The 23,655-nt window shown below is 53.1% G+C and overlaps 10 protein-coding genes across 10 annotated transcripts; 5 read left to right on the top strand and 5 right to left on the bottom strand.

The window, feature by feature from the left end:
* Positions 1-40: 40 nt before the first annotated feature.
* Positions 41-463, top strand: BO86DRAFT_417567 (uncharacterized protein; the record flags this gene model as incomplete). Its single annotated transcript, XM_025675037.1, has 1 exon — positions 41-463. The coding sequence occupies one exon, from the start codon at positions 41-43 to the stop codon at positions 461-463; it is 423 nt and encodes a 140-aa protein (XP_025529413.1).
* Positions 464-1,079: 616 nt separating this feature from the next.
* BO86DRAFT_289631 (uncharacterized protein) lies at positions 1,080-2,781 on the bottom strand (the record flags this gene model as incomplete). The annotated part of the gene is made up of 2 exons (XM_025667375.1): positions 1,080-1,118; positions 1,177-2,781. Coding segments are annotated over 2 exons (1,644 nt in total), but the record flags the coding sequence as incomplete, so codon positions are not given.
* A 5,607-nt stretch (positions 2,782-8,388) lies between these two features.
* On the bottom strand, positions 8,389-8,947 carry BO86DRAFT_408476 (uncharacterized protein; the record flags this gene model as incomplete). The annotated part of the gene is made up of 3 exons (XM_025674348.1): positions 8,632-8,947; positions 8,530-8,564; positions 8,389-8,480 (listed from the first exon to the last, which is right to left on the bottom strand). The coding sequence occupies exons 1-3, from the start codon at positions 8,754-8,756 to the stop codon at positions 8,389-8,391; spliced, it is 252 nt and encodes an 83-aa protein (XP_025529411.1). The 5' UTR covers positions 8,757-8,947.
* Positions 8,948-10,710: 1,763 nt separating this feature from the next.
* Positions 10,711-11,620, top strand: BO86DRAFT_387773 (uncharacterized protein). The gene has a single exon (XM_025671677.1). It carries the CDS (start codon positions 11,082-11,084, stop codon positions 11,481-11,483), a length of 402 nt encoding a protein of 133 aa, XP_025529410.1. The 5' UTR covers positions 10,711-11,081; the 3' UTR covers positions 11,484-11,620.
* Positions 11,621-12,423: 803 nt separating this feature from the next.
* BO86DRAFT_40702 (uncharacterized protein) lies at positions 12,424-13,235 on the bottom strand. Its single transcript, XM_025674231.1, has 2 exons — positions 12,731-13,235; positions 12,424-12,664 (listed from the first exon to the last, which is right to left on the bottom strand). Exons 1-2 carry the CDS (start codon positions 12,973-12,975, stop codon positions 12,517-12,519), a joined length of 393 nt encoding a protein of 130 aa, XP_025529409.1. The 5' UTR covers positions 12,976-13,235; the 3' UTR covers positions 12,424-12,516.
* Position 13,236: 1 nt separating this feature from the next.
* Positions 13,237-14,770, top strand: BO86DRAFT_40677 (uncharacterized protein). The gene has a single exon (XM_025674216.1). The coding sequence runs from the start codon at positions 13,497-13,499 to the stop codon at positions 14,544-14,546; it is 1,050 nt and encodes a 349-aa protein (XP_025529408.1). The 5' UTR covers positions 13,237-13,496; the 3' UTR covers positions 14,547-14,770.
* A 1,284-nt stretch (positions 14,771-16,054) lies between these two features.
* Positions 16,055-18,731, top strand: BO86DRAFT_387771 (uncharacterized protein). Its single transcript, XM_025671676.1, has 2 exons — positions 16,055-16,151; positions 16,216-18,731. Exon 2 carries the CDS (start codon positions 16,239-16,241, stop codon positions 18,588-18,590), a length of 2,352 nt encoding a protein of 783 aa, XP_025529407.1. The 5' UTR covers positions 16,055-16,151; positions 16,216-16,238; the 3' UTR covers positions 18,591-18,731.
* Positions 18,728-19,583, bottom strand: BO86DRAFT_408473 (splicing factor 3B subunit 5 family protein). The gene is made up of 2 exons (XM_025674347.1): positions 19,192-19,583; positions 18,728-19,088 (listed from the first exon to the last, which is right to left on the bottom strand). The coding sequence occupies exons 1-2, from the start codon at positions 19,432-19,434 to the stop codon at positions 19,077-19,079; spliced, it is 255 nt and encodes an 84-aa protein (XP_025529406.1). The 5' UTR covers positions 19,435-19,583; the 3' UTR covers positions 18,728-19,076.
* Positions 19,584-19,802: 219 nt separating this feature from the next.
* Positions 19,803-21,746, top strand: BO86DRAFT_417563 (tRNA-specific adenosine deaminase; the record flags this gene model as incomplete). The annotated part of the gene is made up of 4 exons (XM_025675036.1): positions 19,803-19,956; positions 20,029-20,071; positions 20,150-20,984; positions 21,084-21,746. The coding sequence occupies 4 exons, from the start codon at positions 19,803-19,805 to the stop codon at positions 21,744-21,746; spliced, it is 1,695 nt and encodes a 564-aa protein (XP_025529405.1).
* erg24B (c-14 sterol reductase) lies at positions 21,718-23,611 on the bottom strand. Its single transcript, XM_025671675.1, has 3 exons — positions 23,426-23,611; positions 23,066-23,370; positions 21,718-23,006 (listed from the first exon to the last, which is right to left on the bottom strand). The coding sequence occupies exons 1-3, from the start codon at positions 23,503-23,505 to the stop codon at positions 21,898-21,900; spliced, it is 1,494 nt and encodes a 497-aa protein (XP_025529404.1). The 5' UTR covers positions 23,506-23,611; the 3' UTR covers positions 21,718-21,897.
* Positions 23,612-23,655: the final 44 nt, after the last annotated feature.

Genomic DNA, 23,655 nt, shown 5'->3' with positions numbered 1-23,655 from the left:
CCCCGTGAAAATCAGAATGAACGCGCCGCCTCCAGCCGCAATGGATCAGCAACAACTGCCCCTCTCGCCGCCTTCTGAACCGACGCCGTCGCTTACAGCCAAGTTGGTCCCGCTCGACTCGCCGGTTCGCACGACTCCCATCCACGAAGTTCTCTCGAGCATCCGTGTTCCCGGCCCACCTCTACAGCCACACCAGTATAACCCAGTCACCTGTGAGCCGATCCACATGGATGATGGGATGCGCGCGCAGCTCGAGCAACTACGCCAAGAGTTTCCTTCGCCCGAAGCGGCACTGAAAGAACAAGAGCAGGTCGCAAGGGAGATCAAACAGAAGATGGAAGAGGCGGAGAAGAAGCGCGAGGAGATCCAAAAAGCGATGGACAAGAAGATCAAGGAGCGAAACACGGAGATGAAGGTCCTCTCGAAATATCAGAAGGTCAAGGCTTCAGATATCCCGTCCTGAGAACAGAACCCGCAGGAACGGCATGCACAGACTCGCCTAAATATCGTCGTACAACATATCTGCCCGGCCGCTACCAAGCTTGCACCCCCAAGTGCAACCCGCGCCATGCAGGAAACAGCGCAGTTTACCCCAAATACCGCAATCATATGCATTGCGTGCATGATGGAAGCATTCTCCCACCCGACGGAGCCTGCTGGGGGTCTGGATTCATGACATATCGACGACTAGCGCTCATACGTCTCGTGGGCTGGACGGCTATTCGTTTCGACTCTAGCCACCAAGTCTTTCGACGCGAATATGAATTCTACTAAGACCGGCCGTCGGGTCCTGCAGTCCACGGAGTCTCCCATCTGCCTACGGGAAACAACGAAATGGATTGCTACGAGCTACAACAGGCTCGGAGGAAACGTCTGGTAGGAGTCTAAAGAAACGACTTGGTTTTGATGGAGACGCTCCTCAATCGTGGGCTAGTCACGAATTAACAATTAAGACATGTATCACAACCATATCAACGACACAGATCATCACGAACAAAGAAATACAATTCAGCGCATTGTTGGTTATCAGCAAGTAACTCCGCTGTCAGCGAAGTGAACAATTATCCCGAAATTTATGCTCACAAGGTACCCAGCACCTTGACTAGAGCAGGAAGCAACTATGAATTGTCAGTTTCTAGCTTTTAGTTTAAGTTCAATACGTAACAAAGGCCTTACCTCAGAAGCGTCCTCCATGAGTACCTGCGTTTCGTTGACAAACTTGGGCGTCAGCAGGTTATTAGCCTGACCAAGCAGGCCTCCGACTTCACCAAGCAACTCTGGAGAAAGGATTGGTGACACGTCGTCAATTAGATCGCGTGTCTCATTGACAAACTTGGGCGTCAACAAGTATGTGGCATTTCCGATGAGGAAGTGCACTTTTTCAAGCAGAGCAGGCGTGACGGCAGGTGACACGTTGTCGATCAAAGTCTGAGTCTCTTCAACAAACTTGCTGGTCAACAACTTATTGGCATTTCCGAGGAGACCGCCGACTAGGCCGAGCATATCAGGAGATAAGATCGGCGAGATTCCGTCGATCAAACCTTGGGTCTCATTCACAAACTTTGGCGTCAACAGGGCGTTGGCATTGTTGAGTAGGCCTCCTACTTCGGAGAGCAGCTGAGGTGTGAACACAGGGGAAATGTCCCCAATCAGCGTTCGGGTCTCCTTGACGAAGTCGGGCGTCAGCAAGTCATTCGCATGTCCCACCAAGCCTTGTGTCTCATCAACGAAGCCTGGGGTCAGCAAGGAGGTGGCGCTATTCAGAAGCTGGCCGACTTCTTTGAGGCGGGCAGGAGTGAAGACAGGTGCCACCGCGGCAATCAGACCCTGAGTCTCATTGACAAATGTCGGCGTCAGAAGTTCATTGGCGTTGCTCAGTAAGCCAGCAACCTTTGCGAGAACAGCGGGCGTCAACACAGGTGCAACTGAATGGATCAAGCTCTGGGCCTCGTGAACAAATTGTGTCGTCAACAATGTGTTAGCGTTACCCAGTACAGAGTTGACCTCCCGGAACAGCTCTGGTGTAAGAACAGGTCCGACCGTTTCAATCAATGATTGCGTTTCGTTCACAAATCTGGGCGTCAAGAGTCCATTGGCGTTGCTGAGCAAGGTGCCAACCTCCCCTATGAGTTCGGGGGACAGGATAGGGGCCACGGCCTTGATCAATGACTTCGCCTCCCTGACAAACTCGACCGTCAAAAGACCATTGGCGTTGTTGACTAAGTTTCCGACCTCCTTCAGTAGCTCGGGGGTCAATACAGGCGTAACAGCCTCGATCAGCTGCCGGGTTTCCTTCACAAAGTCGGCCGTCAGTAATTGATAGGCATTGCCAATCAGACCGTTGACCTCCTTGACAAACTCTGCGGTGAGAAGCTCATTGCCATTGTCGAGCAACACGGAGACCTTGTGGAACAGCTGAGGTGTAACCAGGGGGCCAACAGAAGCGATCAATTGCTGAGTCTCGTTGACGAAGTTCGGCGTCAGCAGATGGTTCGCATTGTTCAACAGAGTAAGCAGCTCGTTACTCAACTCTGGAGTCAACAAATTATAGGCAGTGTCGAGCAAGGACTTTGTCTGGTTTGTTGTCTTGTCGTCGAACAGGTATGCGAAGTGGTGAAAGAAGGACTCAATATCCGTGAGTAGCGAGGGGTTCAAGAGGCCAAAAAGGCCACTTAAAAGGTCAGGCTTCTTTGTTTCAGAGCTTTGAGGAGCTGTGGTGGTCTGAGACCCTGAATTCTGTAATGGGTTTGAGCCTGCTCCGTCCTTTGCGGTGGAATCAGAGTTGTGGCCTCCTCCGAGAAGGCCACCAACCAGACCAGATAAAAGATCTCCGTGAGCACTTTGTGTGGGAGTGGCTTCTGCCGCAGTGGACGGCTGCTGGGACACGCCATTGGCAGCTGCCTGCTGTTGGGCAGCACTCCCATATGATTGCTGGCCGACGGGGATTGCGTTATGTTGATTGGTATTGACACTCGCACTGGGTGGTTCTTCATTTTCTGTCGTACCCGTCGTCTCTACTGCCGGGATCGCCGCAGTCGCGGGTGGATTCGCTGCCCCTTGAGCGTCTGGCTGTGCAGCCAAGGCTGCTGGGGTTGGCTGAACCGAGGTTGCCAACGAGGTGCCAGACAGCACGACGGCCGAAAGAAGGGTCGATGAGAAGCGCATAACGAGGGGATGCGTTTATCAACAGAAGGTCAGCAATGAAGGAATGGAGGGGTCGGTTCCAACTGAATGCAGGTTGCCAGGGCTCCTTATATGGTTCAAGACGCCCGTCACCTCTCGCCTAAACCATCATCGAAATGGAGCTAGGGTCCCATCAAACCTTCAGTGAAATGAACAGGGCGGGATGGTGTGTTTCGTTCCATTGGGCTCCTACATCCCTTCTCGGTAGCATGGCCGTTGCAGTTATCTTCCCGTCCATGAACCAAGGGGATGGAGTTCGCTTCCGCAGCACGGCCGTGGTTTGACCAGGAGGGAACTATGCTCCTCGCAGTAAGTGCTCTCAAGGCTATTTTAGGGGTCCTCGCGGAGAAGTAAATCCGTTCGCTGTGTGGGTGGGTGGAGGAAAACAAGAGATCATCATTTCGTCTTCGGAAGCATTCTACTTTTTCCGCTTAGGTTCATTGCCCCGGTGATCGACAGGGACGTGCTTAGCATATGTGGGGACGAGAAGATGGCAGGGGCAAGAAATTGTCTCTGGACGCTACACTGGGATATGAGTGTTCACTCAAAGGTACTATATCCGAATGCACGGGCCATAGCAAGTTTGGCTGAATAGCGATGTCGCAGCGACATTTATGCATTGTCCGAGGCGATTTTCTCTTCAAATGAATAAGACGATAGGCATCTACAAGAGTTATTCTTGCTTCACAAGTAAATCTACCTTTTTCTTGCAAGTGACTGCAGTCTTTTTCTCTGAAAGCCGTGGCCATTGCTGCTGTAAACTGTGTCCAACACCCACACGAATGATTCATCCACTCAAACACAGCACCAAGCACTAAACCGTCAACAGAACCAACTCGGTAGCATGTGATCTCTCGGGCGAGGCGTGGTTGCAAAACGGACGGTTATTATTGCTTTCGGGACCACCAGAAAAGTCTGAATTTGAGGCACCGTTTCACGACAACATTTGACTTTGATGCTCCAGGGTGTCGCAAAGCGGGATTCGCACCGTGGTTCTTCGCTTCTCGGAAGGGAAATCTTAGCTCGGTTGGTACTGAGGGAGAATAAGCAATCCTGGAGCAATCATGACCTTTGTCATCACGCTGAAGAGCGAAGATCATGCTTGATATGTGGGCTTAATGAATAGACTGGGGTTCTGGGTGAAGTTGTTGTAGTTTTCCTGTGGCTGTTTAATCAAGAGATACAAGCGACTTGAACTAGGTATTCGGACAGGCGAACCCCAGTGGTCTGAACCGTTCAAACTCTATCTATAGAATTCGTTGAAATAACGAACAGCTTACTCTCTGAGCGAACAACGACCACTGGTCTTTCAAAAACATGCACTGAAGATCATGTACCCAACGCATTATTTTTCTGGGGAGGGGGGGAGAGTAACTTGCCTCAAAAATCAGACCCAAAATTATGGTTTGAATCGAACCAAGCGGGCCCCGAATATCTCCAAGAGCTTAACAAGCTGATACAAACCCCAACATTGAGCCCACAGCGCACAGGCCTGCAGCATCGCGCTTTCTTTCGTGTCTAGAGCTTGTGTGTTTTGTAAGGCTTGCTGTGCCTTTCTCTCTTTGCACATATAAGTCCCCATCCTCAAGCTATGGCCCATGCATGTTGCGTAACTTGCTATAGCCACTCCTGGCCATGCATAACCACGGCACATCATATCTATGCTGGTTGTTTTCGCTGGCTGCATCCGCTGAGTATGCTACCTTGTTCGGATTCGATTTCAACCCTTCATTAGCCATGATACCGGCCGCCGTGGCCTGGCGCGGATCACTCTTATTTCCCTCTCGCTGAAGGAACCGATCCAGCTGGAAGTTGCGAGGCTGCTGCCTTCATTGATCCACCATGCTTTTTTGGACTGTCATTGCTAGTAGTGATCGGATCGTCTTATCTGAATAGTGGTGCTCAGGAGGAATCGATCACAGTCGTTCCTGCTCGGGTGGTAGATTTGGACTCGTAAAAGGGAGGAGATAGTGGAGTTCAGTCGAAAGGGCGGGGTCGGGCGAGCTGTGAGTATAGCTGCGGTGGTTTCCTGTTAACCTGTGGATAGATAGTAAGTGTGAGTTGATAGGTACCTCAGATTGTAAATGAATAGGTTGATGCTAATTCAGTCGGAGGGCAACGCAGCTAGACAAGGCAGTAGAGATGTAGTGAGAGATCACAGATGCTCCAAGACCAGGTCAAACCAGTATTCTATTAGATAAGTCTCCACCAGGAATGGTTGGAGTCTGTGGTGTGTCGCAAAGTTGCTCAAGTTCTGGACGGACGTTGCTTCTGTCTGTTGAGGGGCGCTGGATTGGCTGAGGCAGAAACTGTCCGCCGCGACGCGGTGCAATTGGTTTCGTTCGCCTCTTTCGTGATGGTGAGTATATAAACTTTTGACAACTATCCTGAGATAACACTGACTCTTGGCTCAATCGGATCTGACAGTGAGACATTATCATAAACCACGCAAGACACACCGATGGAGCTGTGACCAACTGTATACAGCAGGACCCAATCAGGAACCGTGGGACTCATCGTCGCAGACCAGTCGAGACCTATTCCCCAGAATCACCCTGCTAAAGCAAAGACACGACTAAGTCTGGGCGTAGCTCAAGACCACTACGGAATCTCGATGTACAACATACCGATGAGCTCGAGCAAAGTGTGCCACAGCCAGAGTATCAATTTTGACCCTGCTCGACGAGGAAACTACTCGCACATGCCATAATTCTTCCTCAACTTTCAATTTTTCACAGCTCGTCGTTCCTTGTAACACTTAGGTGCTGACATCGGGTTTATTCGCCGAAAAAAACGGTTCGATCACAGGCGGTACCAGTCCTTCTGTGTAGCATCTTTCAGGTTGGATGAAGGATGTTAACTAACCACCGTGATCGTGATTTGTCGAGTTCGGACTAGTTGTCCTAAATGGAAAAAATACCATTTGCTCACTTCGGCAAGACAAGATCACAGCACGACCTCCGATCCTATGTGTCTCGACTCGAAGTCTGAGCAGATCCTGTCTCAGTGAAGAATATGCAGCGAACCATGTTTGGTAGTGGTGCCAGAGATCCGGGAGTACGAGGACGGGTTCTGGCCAGCGTCGAGGTCTGAAAGTGTCACCAGCTTTTGATGTCATATCCAACCCCAGACTGGAATCCCACTGACCTCATCCCAACAGGACTGAATCCAGGCCAGTCGATCTACGCGCTCAAAGGGGCTAGCCGAACACATGACCAAAATCATATGCAGTGTCAGCAGCGCCCAGTGGGTCTCGCACACCCTCTTGTTCAGATGAGGAAGAGAAAAAGACCTCAGGCTCCCGGCAACCTGCATACTCACCTCCCGTGCGGCCTACGGAGTACGGAGGACTAGTTCCGTCTTCCCCTCATGGTTATCGGTTGAAACACGGAACAGGGATGAGCCTCGGTGAGGCAGCCTGTATTGGACGGTTGCAGGGCTGGCCAGGGACTAAAGTCTGACTGGGTTTAGGCAAGGCGAGGGCGTCGGCGCTTATGTACGGGGTTGCATCTCAAAGTGCCATGTTATTGGGCTATCCCAGACTCTTCCCGGTCTGCTTGCCTGTCTGTCACAGAGACTCGAACTTACATACTCATACTACTCAGGATGTCCTAGGGCAGGATGACCGCAATGACCTCTTGTCTGCTCTAGTTAGTTCTTCGTTGCTCGGGCTTCGCATGTTGTGTTTCAAGAGCTCATGCGCAACGTCGGAGCACTCGCAGCGAAACTTTGGTCGATCAGCGCCAGTCGCTGCACCTAACCTGGTATTGGAAGGGATTTTTTTAAGCGCTAGATTGTAGTCACCTGAGGGGCAAGATTTTTCCTTGTCTGAGAAGCTGCCCGCATCTACTCACTTTCTCTCTCTTTTGCTTTCTACAAGGTTAGGGTTGAGAGTTTCCAAGGTTGCCTGTGGTTATGGTGAACAGGGTTTTTACCCGCTATTGTGATAACAATAGCTGCCTGCAGTCCGACCGAATTCATTCTGGTCATCCAAGCCAGTCATTCATGATTCTTTGCTTGCTGCTTGCTGCTTGCTGTTTGCTGTCAGCTCAAAGTCTCCGGCCAAGAATGATGTCACCCGCGCCTGCAGAAACCTCGCCACACAATAGTGGCTTAGCGAGGCGCAGCACTCGGCCATCGCCGACGCCGATGGGAGGGAAGGACAACCTCCTCTCCTCCCATAGGTAGCTTTATTCTCCGCTGTCCTCCTCTACCTCTCGCCTCGGGACACAGTGTACATGCGTTACGCTTTGCTTTTCTTTTTTTATCTCGAAGGTACTAATCCACAATCTTGCCCCAGTGGAGCGTCCCATGTCTTGTCAGCTTGTCTTTCGATTCTTCAGCTCAGTCGGACTCTGTATAAGACAGTAGGGTCCACGATATGTCATTGTGCAGCGCTGGAAACGGTCATTCAGGCGCTCGACATCCAATCTGATGGGTCTTTGGGCCTCTAGCGCGAAGCTGACGACGCGCTGACTGCTTCTGATGCTGCGGTTCTTGCTCGTCTGTCGTCGGGAGCCGACTCCAGCCGATCAAGCGATGCGCTCTGGCACCGGGCCATGAACCGCTGTTCACGTTATACGGTATCATTCATGCTGCTCATCCAATCCTCTCATCCGCATTTGCGTCTGTCGTTAAACCCACTTCCGAGCGCGTACTGAGATTTCCAGACGCAATCATTACCAAACTCGGTCACTGCCGCAATGCGTGACAGACAGTCCAATCCGGGTTGATGCCGCGCGGGACAGACGAACAAACGAGGAGCCCATCACAGGACCACCCGTCCTGTCAGTCAGTCTCGGTATCGCCGGACACCTAGCACTTTCAGTCCGTCTGCTCTTTCCCCTATGTGCACCGAAGTTCGCCCCCCGGTCACAGCATCGGAGTCTATTGCCTGGGAAGGGCAATATCTCCAGCAGACCCTGTGGTTTCGCCTCGGGAAACCATACGAGGCACAGGAGTATCAGTCAGCCTGTCGCAGTCGCGTGTAGGCGTATGCGGGCGTGCACACTAAGCATACCAGGTTCTGAGCGATACGGTCATCCCAAGGCAATGTGAGAGCATGCATGCATGCAGATCGGGATAGAGGACTTGCCCTTCCGTTCCTTTCCCCCCTATTGCCCATTCCCCTCCCTTCATTACAAGACTGGTAATGATCGAGTAACGAGTCTCGTTACAAGTGCATTCTCAGTCCGACTGCCCTTCCTATTCCAGAAAGTCTGGAGATGACCGGTCATCGAGGCCAGTCCAATGAGAGTCCGTAGCGGGGATCTCAGCTGCGGCGAGCGAGCCGGCCGCTGTGGCCCGTCAACGAATCCGCGGTCAGAAGAGGCATTTCTCACCTACCTGCCCAGGGCTTTTTAGATCGCCCCACGACGCCTCTTCAGGTAAATTTCCTGGCCGTCAGTATCCCTTCAGCTGAGCGCATGTGCTCTTTCTGATACTCACTCCGGCGATGCGGTCTGAGAGTAAAATCTAAGGGTTGGTTCAACAACGAGGGTTTGAGCACTATCGTATGGATAGGAACGACTTGTATTCTGGTGGAAAATTCCCTCTTGGTAGACACTATTCATTTGTCGATAAAGCCACCGGCAGATGCTGAATACAAACGCGCAATAATGCGGGTATCGGCGGCTATGAGTAGAAGCGCACTGAAAAGTGTATCGTCCACGAGTCGAAGACAGGTCGCTTTATTCTTGTTTTCTGCTGCCTTGCAATAACGTTACTCCGAAGTATTCCTGATATGTTAGGCTCATATTCTGTGTGGTACAATCTGTGGTCCAGCACAACTACCGACAACACATTCTAGAAACCAGCCCAGAAACGGCATTACTCGAAAACTCCAGGATCCAGCACTAATCACGCAGGTCCATGAAGTACAGCATAATGAGCAAACAAGCAGGGGTGTGATTCACATCGCAAGTGGTTTAAACAACAATAGCTCATTTCCCCCTTCCAAGCCAAATATCTGTATAACTTCACGCACAGGATTTCCTGCATGCCAGGAATCATTCGCCCACCCCTGTTCATCTTGCAGAAAAGGAGCCCGTCCCATCGTACACCATGCCCCAGTTGCAATACTACGCCGACTGTCTACGAACCTGGAGGTGCCCCCCTTAGTGATTGCTCCCCTCAGCCTCCTGTGTCGAATTTCCCATTTTTATGTGTAGGTAGTACTACGGTAGGGGTAAATCTGTGACTAGTAAGGTATCTATCTCATCGGGACTCGAGTCGGGTACCACTGGACCGTGCGTTTTGTGGACCGGGACCCTCCCTTCGACCCTCTATTGTATGGCGATGTTTCCCAGCCTTCTTTTTTCTCTGTGGTTGCAGATATTTTCTATGCTGCACCTTTGTAAAGCAGGTATAAAAAATTCCCCTCCTACTATTGGTTCATCAAGAACAATTGCTTTAAATCTTTGTGCCCGGCTTACCTCGAATACTGTGATGGCTTTTTGTTCAGTTTGTCATGGCCATAGGTACCGAGCATGTAGTATAGATCAAGTTTCTATACGCGTCCAAAATCATAAGGGTGTACGTACACAGACGATCGGAATGTAGTGAGCGTGTGCTGGGGTGAGTCATATGCAAGAGTGGATTCCCACATCTCCGGTCTTCCCTCTACCCACATGGGCGTTTGGCATGGTAAGAGTAGATATCGGCGTACATGTACGGATGCGCGATGATGTACTGTATGTACATGCGCCCACAGGTCTGGGTTTGTATGCGGCTGCGTATACTTGTCCCATGTAGGGCTCTCGCGCAGGATGAAAAACTGGTCTCCGTGTTTGATGTGCGGAGTAGCTTACATCGATGTCGACTCCAAATCGTTATTTCTAATCGTTTAAAATACACCCAGCATCTAGGACTATGAATCTGTAGAGTATAGATGTGAAGTCCACTTGGATCTGGATCCCAGGGCTGACTTGCCACATGTGAGTTGCTTCGAAAAGGGTCCCACCGGTCCAAGGACGCGAAGTGGGTGGCGGTATCGCGTGCCGGACGGGCTTTTCCTTCCCATGTCTTGCTCATACTGAGAATTTAGACTCAGTTTGATTCGGGGCTTGCAATCGGATGATTTTCACCCGTGCTTGAATACTCTCGCAATGCGAGTGGGCTTGTCTTGACTCAAGTCTATAGAGGACGGGATTCATGATTTTGAGCACAAGGCAGAATAGAGTTGAGTACTTTTGGATGTCGCGTGCGTTGATTAGTCATTGCATCATTAAATGATGCGATGGATAATCTCTGCCAGTGTAGAATAATCCGACTTTGAGGTTTGATCGCGCAACAGCTGAAGGTTAGTACTCGTAGGTAGATGTATCGATATAACGTAGTTGATGTAGCCGTTGACTCAGTGTTTGAAACGCCGGGAACTCGAACAGTCGGATATGGATCGTATTCGCTCCCACTGTTCAAACGTCAACGTATCTAAAAGGAGTATTATGCATGAATGTCTTGGTCATGAGGGAAAAAAGACTGTACTGCCACTCTCAGCCATCGCAGTTAGCATGGCAAGTGGAGCGTTTGCTTCATCGCGGAGGAAGAAGAGGGAAGAGGCCGAGTGAGAGAGAAGAGGGAGGGGCTTAGCTTAGCCCCAGCCAGCCCTGATTCCAACCTGCAAGCCCATCCTGCAACACGCCTCTTTTTCTATCTGTCTACAACATTTGTATACGAATTCTATCTGAGATATAGAGTCAAGCAACCGCTTTATTGAGGGACAAAAGAAAGAATGGAAAAGTACTTCGGAGCACAACTCTTGCTGGGTTACTTCCCTTTTCCGGTGTCACCATCACTGACCGGACAATGCACACGCACGCACACGCCTGGCAGATGGGCCCTCCCGGGTCAGACAGGAATTGAGAATGAATGAATGGAACGCTTGTTGGGGTTGATCCATGGTTCAGCTTCTGTCTCTTGTCCGTCCGCCCGGCCGTCCGGCCGTCCTGGGCAGAAACTCAAGTTTCTGTCTGTCTGTCCTGTCCTGTCTGCCCTTTTGTGTGACCTGCCTACCTAGGGCAGTTGACTGGCTTCTTATCCCACTGTGGCATTTGTCGATGCATGGTGATTCATTTGAAAGGAGAATGTGGAAGAGTTTTCCAAGGCAAAGTTGCCTTTATCCCCTCCCACCATCAGAATCCCACGATGGACAGGGCCCTTCTCAGGGAGTTTGGGGAGTGCGACAGAAAAACGAGGATATAGAAAAGGTTAAATCATCGATCATTTCGCATCCGACCGGAGAGCACTTCCATTCTCCATCCATGATATCAGCAGGCATCGACCCCACCGATGTACGGTAGGCAAGAAACAGCTTAGATAGACTACGGGGGCGCCTTTTGGCCCAAACTTTCTTTGTTCGCGGACGTCCGCGACCCTTAAAAGGTAAAAGGTATTATGTGGAAATTGGATCTTGAGTCAGTTCACGGCATAATTGAAGTCACATCTGCTGTAGTAAGCTTGTGTAGTTAGTTACTAGCAATGATCCTTTACTAGAATACGGAGCACTATGTTATGTGTACAATGCTAAGTAGTAATGTAGTGTGGATGTACGGATAGAGAGTCACCCAGCAAGCCGAAATAGTAATACATGAGTAAGTAATTAATCATGGGGGATCACCTGGTCTAAACTAGCCCCGTGCCTCTTCTTGCTCTTTCTTCCAAGTTGACTTTGCCTTCCAGGGTCGTGGATTGACCAACTAATAATTCCCTACTACTTGACTGACTCTGCTTTTTCGGGCTTTTCGTCCCCTTCTGTTTCCTGTCTTTTCCTGGTTGATGCTCCACTGCCGATGACGATTCTGGACACTTGCATATCTGGCGAAGATTTGTTGCTCAAAGGCACGGAGAAGCATGAGCAAGAAAAAAGTGATTGAAAGCGCACCTGGCAAAGCGGGCGATGGCTCCAACCATCAAAAATGATAGAAATAATTATTTCAAGAATTTATTCATTATTTTTGCCGTCCAGGTCAAGGAAAAAATTGCAGATGTGAAAATCACAAAAGAAAAATCACTCGTACCATACGATCGGATTTCGCGTCGACTGCATGGGAAAAGTCGCCGGCCGGACTGCGCCATTGCAGACAGCGCGAATCTGCGAGTTGCCCCCCTCTTCTCTTCTCTCCTCTGCTCTCCTCGTCTAGTAACTAAGTTATGCACGGGCTATCGCTTGTGCGTATCGTCCGGTAACTTAACTACTATCAAAGTTGGTTGGCGAGAGCTGAAGGCATTCGAGACAGTATGCAACAGTCAGCTAGCACCTGTCTCGTTTGGCTTGTTTAACGTTCTCAAGTCAATGAGCCTTTTTTGGCTCTCTACGAATCCAGACGCTACCTTTTAGAATTTGAGTGTTTGTGGACATTGCTGTTTCGGAGCGGACTCTTGTCTTTTGTGGGTGGCTTGTTGGACGGCTGTATAGAATCCCGTGCATTGATACATATACTCACCCATACTAAAGCCCCGTTCCCGGTGGACCATACTGTATCTGTACCGTCAAGTCAGCTCAACTCTCCTCTCCATTGTTGTTGTTGCTGCTGCTATTGCTGCATACACTGACTGAACTGCAGGCAGCCTCCATCTGTCTGTTTTGCCCCCCTCCTCCTCCTCCTCTTCCTCCTCTTTCTCCTTCTCCATTTGCATTATTCCCTCTCTTCCTCCTCTTTTTCTCCTTCCTCCTCCTCTTCTTCTCCTCTCCTCCCTCTTTTCACGGGCCTGCAATCCTTTTACAGTCCTTGCCATTCCTTTGTTTTCTTTTCGCGCGTTCGCCCACACAGTTAGTAGTTTTGCCTTACACATTCCCACGATTGCCTATTATTACTACTACCACTACCAATACCACCACTACCACCACCACTACCTACTCCTACTACTCCTACAACACCCGCTGCTACACTCCACTTGCCTTTGGTTGATGGTGGGGATTTTTAATCTATACCCTAACTGTTCAACTCACCTTCTGATCCCACCGTCTCCATCGTCTACCAGATAGGCAGCGGTTTTTACCCCGCCACACCTACTTCGATTATTTTGCTTTTTTCCCCTTTTCCTTTTCATTATTTACATACCCATCCGTGCCTGTTATCGGGGCTGGGTCGTCCTCGTGACTTCGAGCTCTGCCTCTTTTTTTTTTCTGTCTGCCCTCAACAGACGGATTGGATTGTATCAGGAAAACTCCCTCGGTGTGGGCGAATGTCGCCTCTATGGTCTTTTTCGATCCTATCTTCTCTCTCTCTTTACTGATTCGCCCTTCTCTTCTTCGTTCTTTGCTTTTTGTCAAATACAGTACCATCTTTCGTCGCTCTCCCGCAGTCTGAGAAATGCCCACCGTCTTACTGCCCTCGTCGGCAGCCGCATTTGCCCCGCGGTCGTCGCCAAACGTGGTGCTCAACACCCGCATCGAGCCGTGGCTCACGGCCACTTTGAAACGGGTCAACCGAGTCAAACGCCCGCTGAACAATGTCACACAGCATACTAGATGTCTGACCGAGACGCTGTCCTCGCCTAACGCCATCTGGACGCTGTGTTCGATGATGTTCCCCAAGGCTCCCGACGCCGAACTTCGCAAGGATGACAACCCTCTGATGGAGGCCGTCTGCAACTATCAGATGATCCACATCGAAGCCTACGTCGTCCATGTGGATATGGTGTCGCAGAATGAAGTCGCCTTCAAGCTAACCCCGGAAACTATCGAGGCGCTGGTCGATTACCACAAGGATGTCTACTCCGTCGATGCCGCTGCGAAAACCTGGGACTGGTCCGACAAGGATACCCAACTGAAGAAGCTACAGGAGGAGTTTGTCCAAGCCGCCAATAAGTTTGTCTATCGCACAAGCGTCCTTGCCCTTGAAGGGCTCGAGGAAGATGGGGCGGGTGAACTTCTGGCCGGCCGCAGTGAGGAAGCCAAAGTGGCCATCTCCAACTTGTTCGTCCCCCTGCAGCCACCGCCCCCGCGGGTTGTCGATGTGCTCCGTTCGGTGCCTTACCTGCCCAGCTCAACGGGTCCCGGACCCTGGTGGCAGGATTCGATGCATCAGCCCCTTCCGATGGACCCCTGGAAGATCCTGCCGTCCAGCCCAGCCACGACCACGACTGGGGATGTGAATCCAGGTCTCTGGGCTCACATGAGCGGCATGGAGGATGCGCAGCTAACCTCCCCACCGGCGTCAACCTTCAGTCCACCGTATACGACGGCGCCGCCGTACAGCGCGGCGCAGTACTACGGTGTGGCGGCGACCTCGGCGGCTCTTGCAGCTCTCCCACTGCCGAGCATGCTCTGCAGCACGGCAGCCAACATGTCAGGGTTTGGGTGGGGGGATCGATACCAGGATTTCTCATCGCTTTCGCTTCCCTACGGGACAATAATGTAAACGCGTCCATGGAACCAGACACTTGATGTTAACGGTCTCCCTGACTTGGCGTGTCTTTTGGAAACAGATCCCAGGGTTCGAACCGACATCACGAATACTACAGCTCGCCTATGCCGCCCGGCCCGATCCCTCCTGCACCAGTCCATGACCGACCGGGGCCAAACCTTCCCCACGACAGATATCCGACTAATTGGCATCAATGACGGCGTTCTCCTTGATTGACTTTGCGACATACATGATACTCCATATCTTCTATATTTTGCATGACTGCTGAGATCACCTCTCTTCGTTTACGGTTTTTTGTGTTTTATTTTCGTTTCTATTGATTCAAACAGCGCTAGCGTGATTACTTTTGTTCTACAGCATCAAGAAGCGGCGGGTCGGCTACAATTGTGATTGCTTTTCACTATACGTCATGAAGACCTGGTTAGCCTCACGGCACGGGATATGATTTGGATGAGGAAATGTTCACCTTCGTTTTCGTTTCATTGCCGCGATTGGTCCGGGTGGTTGAGGCAGACAATGCTGTGCATTGCCTCTGTACTTGGCTACCAGGCAGCATCTCTGCGGTCAGTTAGTCTGGGGATACAGGTATCCAACGGGACTAGCTAGCTGGGATGCGCAGCGGCGCTGCTGATCAGCAGAAAGCATCTGTGATGCATCTATGACGGCAGATTCTTATGACCAAGACGAGGCTCTGAGTTTGTGCTGACTCGCGTCAGGACTGTTGTTGATCACGTCCGATTAGGTTTGGTTGGGGGGGGGGGACTGCCTGTGGCAGAGCCACACACACCACCAGTTGAGCCAACGCACTTTGAGTGGGGGTCTGTGACCTCTCTGCGTTGCCCCTGATCTGCGAGTGATACAATGGCCTTGAAGGCGACTTTGCTCTTCCTCCGGGCCTCGTGTTGTTCTGGTAGGCTCATCTCCTACCATCCAGGCTGGGTTTTATCTCTTTTGTTTATTTTCGGGATTACCTGGATGCGCCTATCCGTTTGACCAACCCTCCCTGGAGGAGGCGTGGGAAGAGCGGGCGGGAATCGGATGCTGGCAGGGCTGCGCCCACGTCGTTGTGCGTTGTTCTTTTCTTCGCCTTCTTATTCTTGTTCTTTCTGCTGTTCCGTATGTGATTGGCAAGATGTACCTAAGTCTGATATAATGCAAAAATGCAAAAATGAAGTTGAAAGATATTCCATGGGGAAAGGTTATGCGTAATCTCAACGTACGTATTTGTTCCGCCGTGCGGGATCTCCGCTGGCGCTAAACAAAAGAGTCCGGGCCTCGGGATGACGTCAGGGTCAAGGCCAGCCCAGCCCAGCCCAGCAGGGCGGAACAACCACTAACTACGGACAACCACCTTCATCATCATCGCGGGGCGGGCTGGCTACGTTTCATCGTCATCATCATTATCATCATCAAAGAATCTGTTTCCCTATGAACGACGGTTCGTGCATGAAGTAATTTCCCCGCAATTTTCCCTTCCTGCTTTCCACCCTCTGGCTAGAACTCTTCTCTCCTCGCTCGCTGCAATCTATACTATCTTCCACCTCCAGTTGCCTAACAGTTAATCATCATTCGCTTTGTCACAAGACTTACATCCAAGTGGTACTATCCCAACTCAATATATGGCATATACACTGTTATCATCACACTCATAAGGCAGGTTCAGAACAAAGGCAGCAAGAGGACAACATGGCCGACCTGCAAGAGGCCCTCAACTGCCTCTCGCCGACCACCTGGGACTCGATCCCCAGCAACGACCCGGACGCTCTGCGCGCCTACCTCAACGACCTCGCCACGAAAGCGCGATTGATCATCGAGTCCGTTCCCGAGCCGCCGGTCGATAAAGAAGAGAGTCCATCTTCCACATCTCACACGAACAACAACACCAGCCACTTACCCCCCGCCGCAGCCATCCTCCACCCCTCCAACGCACGCGCCTCCCACCTCCTCACCTCCCCGACGTCTACTACCACAACCACTCCCCCATCGTCATCATCATCATCGTCAGACCCCCAACCACCACCACCATCAATACTACCACCCCCGCCCCCTTCCATCCCGAACAACCCCCACCACAAGGAATGGAGCAAGCCCATCAAGATCTCCTCCGCCAAGGAGAACCCCCTCCACATCCCGATCTACAAGCTCCCCGGCGCGGACGGCAAGGGCCACTGGTTCGGCCGCCGCAGCGTGTTCGCCGGGCTGCCCTTCACGAAGTGGCACACCAAACTGTCCGGCGAGATGGGCCACACGCTGCGCATGAACCAGCATCAGATCCAGAAAGGGCGGCCGCCGGACCAGGCCGTGCGCGGCATCGGGGCCGAGCGGCTGGTGGAGGATATCGAGGTCAAGAGTGAGGATGGCGCTAGGGTTGTGGGCCGCGTCCAGGTGTACCATGTCTCGGCCATGTTTCCGAAGCCGACGGCGGCGCGGGATTTTGTCAGTTTGATTGTGAGTTGGGAGGTTGTGACGGAGGGGTTTGCGGCAGGGGAGCAGAAGGAGGGGGAGGCCGGTAGCAAGGGGAAAGAGGCGAGGAGGTGGATGATGGTTTCAAGGCCGTGCGAACATCCTGATGTGCCGCCGACGCAGAATTACATTCGGGGGCAGTATGAGAGTGTCGAGTTTATTCGGGAGATTCCGGTGTACGATGAGGAGGAGGGGGAGGGTACTGGTGGTGGGGCAGGGAAGGAAGTGGATGGGCAAGAGGTGCAGGAAGTGCAGAAGAAACTGAATCCCGTGGAGTGGGTGATGGTCACGAGAAGTGATCCCGGAGGCAATATCCCTCGATGGATGGTGGAAAAGGGCACCCCCAAGAGTATCTGTCAGGATGCTATCAAGTTCTTGAACTGGGCGTGTCGGGATGAAGGCCATAAAAAGCACGCGCATCGCAAGTCGGGGGCTACAGATCATCAGCATCATAACCCTGGCGCTGAGGCGTCGGCGGAAGACGACGAGGATAGCGTGTCTGAGGATTCCAGTGACTCGGACTACTATTCGGACACGGAAGTTGAGCATCACGGCCTCATTGCCAGTTTCGCATACCTGGTCAATGCGGGTCTGGAACGGTATGCTCCGCAGGCCGTCCTCGACTATCTCCCCCACGGTCATTCGCGACAGTCGTCGACAGTCAGCACTGCCCAGGAAACTGGCTATCCGACAGACGACAAGGAAGATCCGCAAACTGAGCCATCACCCACAACAACAACTACTACTACTGCCAAAGCCACCGAGCCGGAGTTCAACGACGCAGCCTCGCAAGGAAAAGCCTCTGTCGCCTTCTCCGCCAATTCGGCCTTCGACTCCGCCGTCGAGGCCCCTCCGGATGTCTCCGCCATCGAACAGATGACCCTCAACAAGAAGGGGAAACTCTCATCCCACGAGAAGCAACTGGCCAAGCTGGCGGAGCGCAAACGCAACGTTGAGGCGCAGCTGGACCGTGTTCGCTCGGAGATCCAGGCCCTGCATGTCGAAACGACTCCAGCTTCCCCCCCACAAACAGCCACGGCTGAAGGCGGCAGCAGCAACAAGCGAGACAAGGCATCTGCAGCGGCGCTGGCCGCGGCCGGTGACGTAGGTAGCGAACAACTCAGCAGCAGTCCGGGCAGCAGCGTGCACCGGGGGGTGGCGTCCAGCGGTGGCAACAATCACCACCAGCACCACCACCACAACCGTCATGAGGCCGCGCGTGCGCACAAGGTGGCGTCCGGGCTGTTCAATGAGGAGTCGAAGCTGCTGAAACAGCTGGGCAAGATCGAAAAGGACCAGTTGAAAGAGGCGTCGAAGATCGAGGCGCGGCAGCAGAAGCACGCCGAGAAGCAGGAGAAGTCGCGCGCCCGCGGCGAGGCGGATGCGCTCCGGCGAGAGGTCGAGCTGCTGAAGAAGGAGGTCGATCGGCTGCGGTCGGAGCGCAAGCAGTGGTTGGATCTGATCGGGTCGCTGCAGGCGGAGAATACGAGGCTGGCGGCGCAGCAGGATCCAGGCGCTGCCAATGCTGCTGCTGCTGGGGCTTCGGCAACGAAGTTGAATGAGGAGAAGAAGTAATCGCAGTGGTAGATGAATCGTAGAGATGAATGCAGTGGCTGGTTTAGATGGGCTTGGTTACTACCTAGGTCGGCCTTGTACATTATGTTGGGTTTTGATGAGTGAGATACATTCCGGAGTACAGTGCAAGCACGTGGGATCTGAATGATTGTGTTATGATGTGATGATTACTGTAAATCTTTATCGAGTATTGAGAAAATCTCGCTGCATGAGCAGAAAGGCATACGCCCCCAAAACGCCGTATCCATAAACTCCTTGCCTCTCATCGATGACCTGATGTCGTTTCTTGTCTTGTTCCTCAGGTATACACCCAGAGTTCTCCGAATAACCAGACCACAGATCTAGTCTGTGTCATCCAGCATTCGTCCATCATCCAAAGCCTCTGTTCTAGACACTGGACCAACCGGGCAAACCATTCACCCCCCGATCAGCACCCCGACCCCGACCCCTTCCAACTCCCAACTGGACCACTCAACCCATCCATCCTCATTCCTGTGTCTAAACCCGATAAATCAGCACACCACATCCACTGCAGACCCAATCCATGCCCAATCCACAGGCATGCCCACTCCATCCCCCATAAGGGAAGTGCAAAACTCACCTCCGGCGGATTCCCCGCCCCGCGCACCATCTTCTCGATCATCGTCGCCCGCACCTTCTCCTTGGACTCGCCCATCCCCACGGCCATGTACGACAGCATGGGCGGGTGACCGATGTACGAGGCGTAGCTGTCGCGCACGATGTTGGACAGCCACTCGTACTTGGTCGTGTCGGCGTGGCCCGTGCCGATGTAGCGGGCCTGCATCGCCTCGAGGTTCTGGAGGGTGCGGAGTTTGTCGGCCATTGTTGCTTTTGGTCAAGGGTTTGGGTTTGGGTTGGGGGTTGTCAATGGTAATTTGGGTTTGTTGAGGGGGGGTGGGATGGTGGGCTTGCTTCTGTTTCTGGTTGATTGTTGAAGGTTGGTTGATGTTTCGCCGCGGAGCTTTTGGGGTGTGCTGGGTTGGGTTTGAAAATGCGGCAAAGGCATGGGTGGATGCAGGATGCCACGTGATGTGGGGATGGCATTTATCGATAGCGGATGACTTATCGGGGAAATTGTAGATTTTACTTCTCCTCACTACGTACTGGTTCTATAGTCCAGTCGGGGGTTTGGGTTTTTGGTTTCATTTTTAGGAATTCCGGTTTTGATTTTTCTTTTCTTCAATATATGCCATGGGAGAAGAGAATCCGCAAGATGGACTCTCATCTCGCATCGCGCGCCTAGTGCATGCGCATTTCGATGCGCTGCCCGCCCGCAGTAAACCGATTGTTCGCGATGATGGCACCAGAGAGTGGATTCCGATGGCGGGAATGGTCGTTGTGAGGGGTATGTTTTCGATGCCTTTTTCCCTTGCATATCAACAACTTGGAAATGTGATAGTGCTAACAGCAATATCAGGCGAGAATACGACGGAGGAAGAATTGACTTGTGTTGCTGTTACGTGTGTTTTTCCCTTCTCTCTTATCTACTCCAGTACTGTACTGTACATCTGCAGAAACACTTATACTGATGACAACAGATCAGGCGCCAAATGTCTCGCTGCCTCCCAGCTTCCAAACTGCAAGGGTCTCGTTCTCCATGACTGGCACGCCGAGGTGCTCGCCCTCCGGGCTTTCAACTACTGGGTCTTGTCGGAGGTGAGGGGGTTGCTGTTGGGTGAGGACGTTGCTGCTACCACCCAAAGCTCATCGCCATCGTCATCGCCATCGCCATCCCGGTTCATTCGTCGTCGATCCCCCCAGCAGCAACAGCAACAGCACCCCGATCAACCCCCCTTCGAGCTCCAGCCAGACCTCAAAGTCTACATGTGCTGCACCTGCGCGCCCTGCGGCGATGCAAGCATGGAGCTCACCATGGCGGCGCAGGAGGATCCCACGCCATGGGTGGAGGATCCCTCTCCATCCGAACCAGTATCATTATCAAATCCCCCAGCTCCAGAGGAACCCCACCCTACACACCCAACAACATCAAAACCACCGACCGCTGCCCTATCGTCGACATCCAACCCTCACACATCTACTACAGTTGCAAAAACACCACCAACAACAGACCCCCCCTCATCAGCACCGACCAAACCACCCCCTGCAAACCTCCTCGACGGCCGCGGCCACTTCTCGAAACTCGGCATCGTCCGCCGCAAACCCGCCCGCGCCGACGCCGACTCCACCAAAAGCAAATCCTGCTCCGACAAGCTCGCCCTCCGCCAGGTCTCGTCCTTGCTGTCCCCGGAGACGGCGCTGTTGGTCCGCGTGACGGCCAGTGCGTATCTGGCTGGGGTGGTGTTGCCCGAGACGGAGATCAGTGGAGTCGGGTGTGAGAGGGCGTTTGGGAAGGAGGGGAGGATGAAGGGGCTGGTCGGGGGATATCTTGCGCCTTCTTTGTCTTCTTCATCTGGATGTCAGGAAGTAGGGGAAGAAGAGCAGCGGGGGCTGGAGACACAAGAAGACGGGAAGGAGGAGGAGGAGGGGGATGCTTCCGGCTACCGATTCCACCCCTTCGAGATCCTCCCCATCCCCGCTGCGCTGGCCGACTCCCTATGGCAGTACGGCAAGCCCCGGGACTCGCCGCAGACCGCTTCCACAAGCACCACAAAATACAAGCCCGGGACCATCTCGGCGGTGTGGGTGGCCGCGCCCTCCGTTGGGGCCGATCGGCTGGTCGTGCTGGGGCCCGCGAGCGGGGCCAAGCAGCTGCCCAAGCTGGCGGGTAGTCGGACGGGGCTGTATGAGAGCATCATCGGCGGGGTGAAGCAGGGGAGTAAGGCGTCGGCGCCGGTGGTGCGGGGAGCGTCGGCGCTGTCGCGCGCGCGGATGTGGGGGACCTTCCGGGAGGTTGTTCTGGATCTCCAGAGGAACCCGGCCCGGCAGGATGGCCGTGTGAAGCACGAGGATGGGCTGTCTCGGCTTGACGATGAGAGGTTACGGCAGATCGTCGACGCAGCTACGTATGTCGACTTCAAGAGAGCGATCGTCACCTCCACGAGACCCGGTCAGGCGCGGGCACGGGCTCTACGAGAAGCGAAAACCGTCCTTGTTCCGTGGGTGCCGAATGCTGGGGATGGAGATTGGGGGTTGGAGGTGTTGGTGGACGCGAATCCGAAGAAGCGCAAACGGTGAATTAATTATATATGGAGTAAGTTTTTTCTATTACAAAAGTCCATAAAAGTGTACAGGCCACGGAAAGGAGACCCCCAATTCAAAGCAGCAAAAGAAGCTTTTTCATTTTACACTCGCACGCCACCTCACGAATCCTTGACCTCTCTTCGGATCAATAGATCCCCGGGACGATGCGACTGCGCACCAAGGAAGTGTATCGGTCCCAATCCGCACCGTACTTCTTCTTGCACTTCTCCTCGTCGCGACGCTCGCGGTGGATTAACAGGACGCCAAAGTAGAGCATGAAGAAGTAGGTGAACACCATGCCCCAGCCGCGGACCTCGGGGGTCTGCACCACCTGCTTCTGCAGGTCGCCCGTGGCCGGGTTGACGCCCTGAATGACCACATACCCTGCGATACCGGTAGGGAGACAATACGACCACGACATGAGCCAGTCACCGAGGTAGTTGATGTGACGGGCGCAGCCCCACCAGCCGGAAGTGAGTAGCTTCGAGCCGCTGGCAGTCTGAATGAACTTGAGGTGCTTAACGCGGGGGTCGTTCGGGTCGGTGCGGAACCGGTTCTTCTGGTTGTTGGCGCCCCGGAAGATCGAGTAGCCCGCCGCGGTGACGGCCAGCACCGCCACGATACCCTTGAGTCCCAGCTCCAGCGGGAAGACCGCCAGATACCGGGTCTGGAAGTTGTAGATGAACGGGACCCAGACCATATCGCCGAACGAGAGCATGAAACCGAAGCCGTCCATGATGATGTCCATCGTGGTCAAGAGCGCGGGTTCCATGTACAGGCCGTCCAGCACGTAGAATGCCTGGAAGAAGGTGGACAGGATGATCGAGTCGGTGACGTAGCCGTAGGTGCGGTGCTGGCGCGCGATGTTCGACAGGTTCAGGATGATCCAACCCAGGAGACCCGGACGCATCTCACACCAGGACTTGATGTCAATGGTACGGGAGGCCTCGCTGACGAAGGGGATGGGCAGCCGCACGCGAGGGTTAAGCTCTCGGCCGATGAAGAAGTCATACAAGACATTGCCAGTGTGGCCACCAGGGGCTAGTTGACGCAGCTCGGGGTTGGGTTGGCCAGGGGCCGGGACCGTGAAGCTCTTCGCGTAGACGAAGACAGCGATCGCCGTCGAAATTAGTAGGTTCGCGGTGAGGACCTGCACGTAGTTATCCCAGAGGAAAGTCCAGACGACGAAGTCCGAGCCGTAGATGTAGGTGCATGTGGCAAGGCCAGAGAGGATCAACACCGCCGTCGGGAATGCTGTTCCAGAGTCAGAGCTGCTCTACACACACACACACGCAAATGCAGGGGTAGCTTACCATTGAACTTGTACCGCAGTCGACCTCCACAAGCCAACTCGGTACCTGCAGCCTCCTGGCCCGGGAGAAACACATAGAGCACCAGACTAAGCAGGTAGTAGCTGAGCACCCACAGGGTCACCTCTGTGCTATAGAGGTCCGCCAAGCCCCCCTTGGGCCAGCCCACTTCCTCCTTCAATTGTTCGAGAGTGAGGGTCGACGGGTGGAGTAGAGACGGTGCAGGGCAGCCGGAGACATCGTTACACAGGAACGCGAAGGTGTATACTAGGAGAGGAAGGCCGAACACGATTCCAAAGGCACCAGGCCTGCACAATGAATGGGTCAGCGTAGTCTTTCAAGAAGAGGATTGATATCACATACGGGCCACAGAACTCATACCCGCGCTTCTCGGGCACAGGCTGAATGGGAACTTTGGATCTCGAGGACTTTTTTTGCGCCATCTTGAGGCAGACTGGGGAACTGATGGCCGAACTATTCAATCAATGGACGCTAAGCAATTATAAATATCAGCTCAGCTCTGGCAGCAGGCATCCATTTTGAGAGCTGCTGGTCCGAGCCGGATGGAGCTCAGCCGGGCGGTGAACCAAAGA

The sequence above is a fragment of the Aspergillus japonicus genome, assembly GCF_003184785.1.
Source record: "Aspergillus japonicus CBS 114.51 unplaced genomic scaffold BO86scaffold_13, whole genome shotgun sequence".
In the NCBI taxonomy this organism is placed as follows: domain Eukaryota; kingdom Fungi; phylum Ascomycota; class Eurotiomycetes; order Eurotiales; family Aspergillaceae; genus Aspergillus; species Aspergillus japonicus.
The sequence above is the reverse complement of the archived record's forward strand: the minus strand, read 5'-3'. Positions and strand labels throughout refer to the sequence as shown.

Bases quoted from the DNA above. Each gene is read 5' to 3' on its own strand.
- BO86DRAFT_387773 (XM_025671677.1), top strand. From the start codon at position 11,082: ATGGTTCAGCTTCTGTCTCTTGTCCGTCCGCCCGGCCGTCCGGCCGTC.
- BO86DRAFT_40702 (XM_025674231.1), bottom strand. From the start codon at position 12,975: ATGTGTAAGGCAAAACTACTAACTGTGTGGGCGAACGCGCGAAAAGAA. The intron at 12,665-12,730 runs GTATGCAGCAAT...TTGACGGTACAG, and splicing joins CTGCCTGCAGTTCAGTCAGT to ATACAGTATGGTCCACCGGG.
- BO86DRAFT_40677 (XM_025674216.1), top strand. From the start codon at position 13,497: ATGCCCACCGTCTTACTGCCCTCGTCGGCAGCCGCATTTGCCCCGCGG.
- BO86DRAFT_387771 (XM_025671676.1), top strand. From the start codon at position 16,239: ATGGCCGACCTGCAAGAGGCCCTCAACTGCCTCTCGCCGACCACCTGG.
- BO86DRAFT_408473 (XM_025674347.1), bottom strand. From the start codon at position 19,434: ATGGCCGACAAACTCCGCACCCTCCAGAACCTCGAGGCGATGCAGGCC.
- erg24B (XM_025671675.1), bottom strand. From the start codon at position 23,505: ATGGCGCAAAAAAAGTCCTCGAGATCCAAAGTTCCCATTCAGCCTGTG. The intron at 23,371-23,425 runs GTATGTGATATC...TTCATTGTGCAG, and splicing joins GGGTATGAGTTCTGTGGCCC to GCCTGGTGCCTTTGGAATCG. The intron at 23,007-23,065 runs GTAAGCTACCCC...ACTCTGGAACAG, and splicing joins ACTGCGGTACAAGTTCAATG to CATTCCCGACGGCGGTGTTG.